Raw genomic sequence first — 10,214 nt, forward strand, 5'->3', positions numbered from 1 at the left:
GAGTTTTGCATCTCGTCCTTTCATTTTGATTCAGGGTTCAAAATGTTATGTGATATAAATTGGCGTGAACATACGTGTCAATAGCGAGCGTGAGGCGGAGCAAAAACGGCCGTGTACAAAGCCGGCAGGCCCAGCAATCGAAGTATAGTGAAACGCCCGCGTGCCACGTTATCCTCCAACAATAATTACATCCTCTCTCCCGCTCTCTCATGAATTGGGCGGCGCCTCCTCGCTCCAGTCAATCTTCTCGTTGACCACGTCCTGGCCCCACCCCCTTTCTCCCCTCACTTCCCCCATTATATAACCCCCACCACTTTCTTCTTCTTCTTCATCCACCATCACCACATTTTATCTGTATCACTATCAGTGATTGCGTTAATGGCTGTGAAAGGTGTCGGAGTTAAGGATGGAAGCAGCAGCAGGCACGTGACCGGTGTTAAGGAGGTGCACTTTAGGGGAGTGAGGAAGCGGCCGTGGGGTCGTTACGCCGCCGAAATCCGCGACCCGGGGAAGAAGAGCCGGGTGTGGTTGGGCACATTTGACACTGCGGAGGAGGCGGCGAGGGCTTATGATGCCGCGGCCAGGCAGTTCCGGGGGCCTAAAGCCAAGACTAACTTCCCCTTGCCGTCGGAGAATCACAGCCCCAGTCACAGCAGCACCGTGGAGAGCTCCGGAAGTGAGGCCGGAGCTCACGCGCCCCAAGCTCCCCGCGAGCTTGATCTCACGCGCCGCCTCGGTGTCGGTGGGAAGGTCGAGGTTGGATCTGTCAATAACGGGCTTCCGTTTGCCCATAAGCAGCCGGCGGTGGCGATTCTGCCAAACGGCCAACCGGTCTTGCTGTTTGACACCGTGTGGCGGCCTGGCATGGTGAACCAGCAACAGGCGTACCGGTTTGAACCGGTGGCGGTTCTGCCCAAATGCGCCGCAGGCGGCGGCGGCGGCGCCCACAGCGACTCCGACTCATCCTCCGTGGTGGACGAGAGCCATTTCGACGGCGGGCTTGCCAAGAAAGGCCTGAATCTCGATCTTAACCTGGCTCCACCCATGGAATCTTAACGAAGAAAAATTGATTTTTGTGAAACTAATTACTTATTTTCCTGTATATAAATCTAGATTCGGATGACTGTTCTTTTTCATGGCTCAGTTATGAGAAATGTCGCAGCTTTCTCTCGCTGTTTCGCGTTGTAACTCTTAGGATTTTCTTGATTCAATGAAACTGAAAATCTTTTCTCCATCCTCGCAATAATCTCGTATTCCGACACTCCCACGTCTAACGGTTTTTTCTTAGATTAGATTCCGAATACTTTAATCAGCTGTTCGCTATTTTGTTTAAGATTTCGAATTGGCTGTCTTCTTGGCCTTCTAGATGCCGACTATAATTTCCATAATTATTTAATTAATATATAAAAATATTATGATATAAACCCACTCCCACTATGAAATAATGCATAAAATCTGGACTAAGAAATTGGGGAGATATATATTTTTTGCCTAACTGAACACGGAAGTCAACAAACTAATTTAATAACTAAAAAAAAAAAGATAAACCGCTGGGTGACAGCACACAAAAGTAATGCCACCGACGGCGAGTCGGGCAGCTCACGCCACAGCAGACACGGAAATGGGACCCGCAAGCTAGGATTCCGTGTCGACGCGATACATGTCGTGTCTAATGTGGACGGCACGTGTATGTACACCGCCTGCCGCCGCTGCATTATCTTCCTAATTGCCACATTTTCGTCGTTCTGTTATTAAAAAAATTCTTTCCAAAATTGACATAATTTTTATCCACAACACTTGTATTGTTAATTTACGAAAATTGCCCGCATTAGTTTATCATGAAAATATGGACATGATAAATTTTTATCCCAACATCATAAATAACCGATATGTATCGATGGAACATGTTGAGTTGAGTTGGACCAAATTGATATACAAATATAATATTTGTACTAAAAATTTAATACTAAATTAGAAATAAAATCTATTACTTATAAGGGAAAACATAATAAAAAAATATATATTTTTTTTGGAATGATGTTCTCAACCTAATAAAGCTCTCAGAGTCAACAACGCGTCCACTGAGCCTCGATCTCATGACCTCCTACATAAAGGAGAGGTCACTACATGTCATCTGAGCATAAAGTGCTTGACTTATCAAAAAGTATTATACTTTCCTTAATGTTGCACTTATAAAGGCAAATGTAATACTTTTGATGAATAATGTAATACTATTACATAAAAAAATGCAAAAATATTACAGTTTTTCATATAAGTAATAAACATTTTATTCATAATTTAGTACTGTATTACATTAACTAATATTAATATAAGTATTACATTTCTTCTTAATCTGAGCCGTCTCACACAAGTTTTTGCCTTCAACTGAGAGACTGTTTGAGCGCCTCGCAATTTACCCCTGATGGGATATAAAACCAAAGAGCCGGAAGAGTAACGATGCCAGGAAAAATAATGAGGGAAACGGGACGAGACGTTGGGCCAGTAGGAGGAATGGGGGAACTAATCGATCCGAGAAGGTAGAAAAACGGCTAAGGGCTAGGTGAGACCAATCGAGAAGTCAGATCAGTCAAGGAGTCGGATCAGGAAAAGAGTCAGCCAGACCTCGTTTATCACCATGTCGAAAGCTTAGAGAAGCCGAGCGAATTGAGGAACCACGCAGCAGATACCGAGCGAATGAAGAAGCCAGACGAATGAAACCGAACGAGTTAAGGACCCATGCAGAAGGCACCGAGCGAATGGAGGAGTCACACAGAGTTACCGAATGAATGAAGGAACCGGACAGATGAAACCGGGTAAGTGAGGTAGCCAACCAGTGCCGGGCCGAGTAGATGAAGGAGTCGGAATATGAAGACTGAGAGAGGGAGGGTGTCGGTTGAGCGTGCATGAGAGCATAATGGTTCCGGCGACTCGGTAAGATGGATAATTAATGAGCAGTTAAAGAGAAGTTAATGGCAATGACAATTCAAATGATGAACCAACCATGATTACTCGCATTTATTATCTTTAATTTGTTCATTTAGTACATTAATGACTCGTTGGGTGCAACGGTCACCCTGCCTTGTATAAAAGGTATGCGAAGGCACTGTAGAAGGGATTAAGTATTTTGAATATACACGAGAGATTTTGAGGGTATACTGTTATTTTCTAACAAACCATTACTTTTTTCAGTTGTGTTGGATCACTGTCTTCACTGGTAGACTGCTTGGAAGTTTAGAAACTAACACTGGTGCCGTCTGTGGGGATCTGACAAGAAGTCACGTGACCTCTAAGCAAAGATTCGGTGGAGAAGGAAGCTAAGACGACCGGAGGACGATCGTAAAGCCGCGTCAGCGGAGGTAACAACCCGCAAACCGACGGTCACGACTTGCGTGATTGGTTAAGTCGCCCTAACTCCCAAGTGCATAGGGAAAATCTACCTTGCCCATAGGAGAATACGCTGAGTCATTGGACGGCTGAGACACAACTGCCGCCACCGACTCAAGTTGCTCCAACCCTTGTGGAGGTGCTCGCCCAACCAGTGGAAGCCTATACACGAGGGCAGATGGAACGAATGGCTCCCTTGACGCCGGCACCTGAGAGAACGGCGCACGTTAGACCCTCTCGACAAGAGGGTCGCAGGAGGGAAAATCGGCGACCGTGTCCTACACGTTCAAGATTGGGGCCGGAGGCTTCTCATCGTTCGACCTTTGACAGGCTAGGCGAGGGAGGAGCTAACCAAGCGCCTAGTCGGCAAGAGGATAGGGTTGAGGATGAGTCGCGGTCCGCTCACGAGCCTAGAAATAGGCGTGAGCGCAGAAGGGAGGCGGAATGTGTGATTGAGAGTAGCGCAGAGGAAAGCCGGCTTACATGTCACCGACAACGTGTCGGATAGCTCATGTCACAACAGACACGTTGGGTCCCGCAAGTTAGGATTCCGTGTCGACGCGATACACGTGGTGTCTAATGTGGACGCCACGTGTATGTACACTGCCTGCCGCCGCTGCATTATATCTTCCTAATTGCCACATTTTCGTCCTTTTGTTATTAAAAATATTAACATATTTTTTATCCACAACACTTGTATTGTTAATTTAGAAAATAGCCAGCATTAGTTGTTCTCAATTGGGACAACCATGTAAGTTTTAACTTTATCATTAAAATTTTGAAAAAAATGTCAAATAGACCACTAAGTTCTTATTTTGTGGAATTAGATCACTGAATTTATAAAATATGCAACTGAATCATCAAACAATCAAAATATGTGTAATTGGTACAATTTTATTTTTTTTTAAAAAAAAATTTGATAAAATCCGATTATATTACTTACATGTATGTATTAAGAGTAGCATTTTCCTCTACCATACTAGTTGGGAGTCAATATTGAATTGTTTTTACCTCATATTGAATTAAAAGAAATTAGAAAATGTTGTAATTCCACAAATTTTATTTTTTTATGGTTGAATTGCACATTTTTTTAATTCAATTATCCGATCACATCAAATCGATAAGTTCAGTGACTTATTTAACACTTTTTTCTTAAAATTTTTATCCCAACATCATAAATAACCGATATGTATTTAGAAATTATTAGTCAACTAAGAGAGTGTTTGAATGCCTCACAATTTACCCCTTTCAATAATTATTGAGTTAATACCCAAAATCGTCATCGACTATAGTGGTTTTTCTCAATTTCGTCCTAAACGACTTTGGTGACCTAATATCGTCCCAGACTTTTGTGTTTCGCTCAACTTAGTCCTCCATTTGTTATTTCGTCAAATTGGTGTTAAATAAAGGGACAATTCAGTAATGTCAATATTGATCTCTCTTTACTTTCAACTTGTGAAGCGCGAAATTCCTCTTTCTTGTACGAATTACACCCAGAATTACTCCCGTACCTGCAAATCAAATTTTATATTCGCAGTTTTAGGAGTAATTCGTAAAAAAAAAAAGAATTTCGCAGTTCACATGTCTATGAGTAAAGAGATGCCAATATTAAAATTACTGAATTGTGTATTTATTTAACACCAAATGGACAGAATAACAAATGAGGGACTAAATTGAGCAAAAACACAAAAGTCTGGGATTAAATTGAGCGAGTCACAAAAGTCTGGGACGATATTAGGTCACCAAAGTTGTTTAGGACGAAATTGAGAAAAACCAGTATAGTCGAGGACGATTTTGGGTATTAACTCAATAATTATTAGCAAAGATTATAAAAATTTAGTATTAATCTTGCCTAAGTTAGAAAATTAATATATATAAAAAAACGGTCGAATTTAAGAATTTTGGTTTTTGGTAAGAGGCGATTTCCGAGTTGTTACTGATAATTTCGAGGCAATAAGGCGGAAATTGGGTGGATGGTAGGGCCCACAGTTTGGACTTGTGCGCGTCGTAACGTCGCGGGCGCCGCTTCTGGTGGGGCTCACTTTTTTTTTTTTTTTTTTTTTTTTTTTAACGGGTGGGCGGAAATGCGGAATATGTGGAGTAGATTAGGATGTCGTACGATGTACTCCAAAGCATCCCCGTTTTTGCACTTTGGGCTTTAAGGCTACTTGATGCCGGGCAACCCATTCTGAGGCGCGTTTGGGTGGGGCGGTGTGGGGCCCCCCTTTGAGACGTGTCGGGAAGAGACGAGGGAAACGCCGCCTTGATTTCTGGCTGCGGGACCCCCGTAAGTTTGATGGTTTTGACGGAATTAAATATTGGGTATGCACGTGGGGCCTACCCACCGTTGTTGGGGGACAATCGCGCCTTTGTTCCGTTTATCGCCACGTCTCACGTGAGACGCCATAAAAAGACTGTCTATAAAACAGTTGCTCCGGGCGGTTACCGCCGTCCACTCTTTTCCTTTCGCTTTTAGTTCTCACACTTCCATTCTACGTTTTAAATTTTTATAACTTCAAAGCAGTTTCTAAGTTAAGATGCACGCAATTTTTTATGCCTCACATCTAAAAATTGTTTTTTTTCTCACTTTCCTATGTTTTCTCCTCCTAGTTTCCTATATGATTTACTTCATATTGATTCGTATTAATGTGTTTACTTTCAAAAAAAAAATAAATTTAAAAAAAATCAAAAAATATTTTGAAATGTTTTCTAATTCTAAAAGCTTTAAAAATTCTTAACATTAATTAGTAAATAATTAATATTTATACATTTTTTAAAAATATTTTCAAAATTCAAACACACGTGTACGTTCCCTAGCATTTTTAATCCTGTGTTGTGGTTTTTCATTTCCTTCTTTCATATTATCTTGTTTTTCAGTGTTGCTTAAACAAAATGGTAATAATTTATAAGAGCGAGTAACCAAAATAGTGGTATTTTATGAGTATTTTTTATAAGGTCTTAGTGTGTATAGTAGGGAGAAAAAAAAAAAAAAAAGGAAAGAGAAATAGAAGAGTATTTCTTGCAAATGAGAGTTTTAATTTTTTGTTATGGGACTAAAATCAAGTAGGTATTTTAATTTTTTTTGAGAACCATGTAGGTATTTTATATATCACGTAATGGGGCTAAGAGGGAACCACTAATATAATAAAAATGGATATATACAAAATTAACAAAAAAAAAAAAAGAATGTCATAATTATCTACATTTTAAAATCCTAGAAGAGATAAAACAAAACTGACCCAAGGAGGTGAGCAAAATGTAACTCAAAACAAAGCAACACTCTAATGAAGTGGTGGTTGAATACAAACTTTCAAACTCTCTCTCTCTCCCTCCCTCCCTCTCTCTCAGAGATATAACAAACTAACAAAGTAGCATACAACTTTATTCAAACGATCAAGACCCCCACACTTAAACAATCTAGTAGAATGTTGCTTTCAAAATACAAGGTCCATAAAAATCTCTTCTACAAGAGTACCAAAGATAAATGCTACATTCTCTCAAGGGTGGAATGAAAAATATATGGTCAATCACTAAGGGTTTGATGATGAGGGTTAAATAAGAAAATTTTACAAAGAGCGGATTAAGTGCTTATTAGCACTTATTAAACAAAGAAAAAAGGCTCAAAGGGGACACAAAGGATAAAAACATATGAAGTGGATAGGTTTGAAAGGCTAGGGGTAAACAAAGATAGCCTAAATGAATGCAAGGATTACAAAAGAGTGTAAAGACACTTGGAATCAGTATCCTTTAGATTTATTCCTAGATTAGTGAACAAGATAGCTCACGTGTTAGCTAAAGCAACCCGTTCTCAACCTGGTCCTCGTTGTTGGCTTTCTTCAATTACTTCTTGTATTGAGACTATAGTTTTCTTGCTAGGAAGAGAGAAAGTTAGACAAGAATTTTCATAGATAAGAGAGATTCGTTATGCTTTAATTTCAATGAGAAGTTTGGTTTTCAAAAAAGATAGCCTAAATCATTTCTAAGCATGCAAAAATTAGACTACATTTAGAGAGTATTGAGGCAAGTTCTAGCTAAGAATTAGTTCAATTATTATGTGGTTAACAACAATATTGGAAAGGGATTGAAATGTAGCAAGTTCCACCAAAACAATCCACAAACCCACATAAGAGAGTAATTGTAACTAAGTGTCATGACAAGTAACATTTTCACAAAAAGGACATGAATCATCCAAGCAAAAACTCTGAAATCACCCCAATTTTTTGTCCCCCCCCCCCCCCCCCCACACCCCCCACACACACACTTCAAAGTTTACATCTTCCTCGATGTAAAAGAAAATAGGGCACAATAGATAAAACACAATAAGCACAAAAGGGAGTGGGTAGGGTGGAATCGATTGCACAAGATAATACAATAAGACACAAGATAGCACGAGAAGTAAGAAAGAGATAATGAGACTCCCCTAATGTAATCTTCTGTGCGCAACAAGAGTCATCACGAAGCCTCCTCGAGTTAAGACCCACTCCTAGACATCGATCCTATGAGCCAAGATACACATTAAAAGCACAAATGTAAGCATGGCATAACAAAACATGGAGAATTAAATTATAAACCAAAATAAACTAAAGTGCGGTAAATAAAAGCATAAAGAAAAATAAGGAAGAAAACATGGGTTGCCTCCCATGAGGACATGAAAATTAGCTAATATGGGTCTCCACTTTCAAGAACATTGACACCTCCCAATTCTCAAATTCTTCTAAAATTCACATCCAAGGAGCAGTGGCGGAGGGATCATGGGGGCAGTGGGAGCAGCTGCCCCCACTGCCCAAAATTATATAACTCCAATTGTTAGTTTCGGTTAATTATTAATTACCAACTGTTAGTTATAATTGCTAATGGCTAATTGTTAAGTTTACTATTTTAATGTTAAAATTACTATTAAATTTATTAATTGTTAACTGTTAATTAATTACTAGTGTTATAGTTTTTGCTATTAATTAATCACTATTAGTTTTTGCTAACTGTTAATTAGTGTGGATTATATCCCTAGTTAATTACTAATTACTTAATTTATTAACTTGAATAGTAATTAGTTCAGTGATGATTTATTAAATGATTTTTTAGTGCCGTATGTTGAAAAATATATTTTTGATCAAGTTTCAAATGAATTAGTTCTACAACGATTTTAACATTGTTTAGTGACGTATTATCTCGTAGTTTATCATAAACCTTATATTGTAATTTATAATGTATTTGTATTTGAACATTGTATTTGAACATTTTTTAATTTATTTTCCCTTTGCTTCTTCGCCCCCGCTGAAGAAAAATCCTTGCTCCGCCACTGCCAAGGAGTGTCATCAATTGGAGGAGATTCCTTATTTTTGTTACAAATTTCATCAACTTCCCATTCTTTAAGCACTTCTTTCATTGAGCCTTCAAGTAGCTAATTATCATCATTCCCTTGCATTTTCACTTCTTCTTCTTCTACACTTAAAGTCTCCATCACAATGCATTCATGAAATTTTCACAGAATAGGATTCTCAACGTATCGAGAATAAATCAGCAGCCAAGCCTTGCATTTTAAAATCTTTCGACGTGTCGAGCTCCACTTTTGTTGAAACGAAAATTCAGAATCAACAAGGATCCATCCTTAGCTTGTTGGCCCCTATTATGCTCTAAAGGTTCCCTTGCTTGGCACTTCCTCTCCAATGGTTTCAATGCACTAATAAACATAATAAATGCATTCAAATCAAGCATTAGACCATGTTTACATAAGAAAGCAAGGGAATAAGCATGGGAGAAGACAATTTAATGCACTTAAACCCAAAAGTGTATCTAAAAACAAGAAGAAAAATATGTTACAAATGAGAAGATATCATCCATCAGGATGCAAAAGTCTAGAATATTAGACTATCTATATCTATGCAATTCTTTATCACATTCAAAAGTATGTCGTATTGCAATCTTACTAAATTTGTAATTAATCATTATTCACTGTGCATCCATGCAAAAATCCTCTCCAGTCTAATCAATGATTTCACTTTCACATCACTTTAAAAAATTATTTCCTTTTATCAAAAAAAAAAAAAATCCTTTTCTACAATTTCTATGTTTATCAATATATAATTTAATATAAGATATTTAAAAAATGTGTATCATGCAAATATTCAAAAAAAAAAATGTATTCTGAAAATTTTTGAAATAAATAATATATTAAATTTTAAATTATAAAAATAACATGAATTCAAATTTATCAAATATAAAAATAAACAAATAATATATTGAATTAATTATTTAAATTAAATATAAAAATATAAAATATAAAATTGAAGTAAAATAACTTTTTTTTGTAATTATATAATATTTTATTTTTAATTCATATTATTAACAACATAACAAAAACAATAACATCAATAAAGAAAGGTACATTACCTGACCCACTTTTGCCCATTTGCACTTTTGACAATAGAGTTTGCAAATAATACAAGTTCTCACTATCAAAATTGCAAATGAGCCGATATGAGATTTTTAGAAAGGAAAAAAAAAAAAAAATACCACATAAAAGTGCAAGTGGGAAGACTTTTATGCATGCACTTACATGGCGTGTCTTTGAAAGGATGAAATTAAAGTGGAAATGAATTATAATTTCGTGGAAAAAGAATAAGATGAAACCTCAAATTACATTATTTGTTAGGCATAAAATAAATAATGACGGGGGAATTGAAAGGAATAAGTGAATAAAAATTAAAATGTCATTGTATAATAATAATAATAATAATAATAATAATAATAATAATAATAATAATAATAATAATAATAATAATAATAATAATAATAATGTGCAAAATAGTAATTCACTTTGAAATTACAAT

General features: G+C 37.4%; 1 protein-coding gene across 1 annotated transcript; it reads left to right on the forward strand.

The window, feature by feature from the left end:
* Positions 1–335: 335 nt before the first annotated feature.
* Positions 336–1,233, forward strand: LOC109188068 (ethylene-responsive transcription factor 4-like). Its single transcript, XM_019338565.1, has one exon. It carries the CDS (start codon positions 379–381, stop codon positions 1,054–1,056), a length of 678 nt encoding a protein of 225 aa, XP_019194110.1. The 5' UTR covers positions 336–378; the 3' UTR covers positions 1,057–1,233.
* Positions 1,234–10,214: the final 8,981 nt, after the last annotated feature.

Source organism: Ipomoea nil, unplaced genomic scaffold (assembly GCF_001879475.1).
Source record: "Ipomoea nil cultivar Tokyo-kokei standard unplaced genomic scaffold, Asagao_1.1 scaffold1421, whole genome shotgun sequence".
NCBI classification, from domain to species: domain Eukaryota; kingdom Viridiplantae; phylum Streptophyta; class Magnoliopsida; order Solanales; family Convolvulaceae; genus Ipomoea; species Ipomoea nil.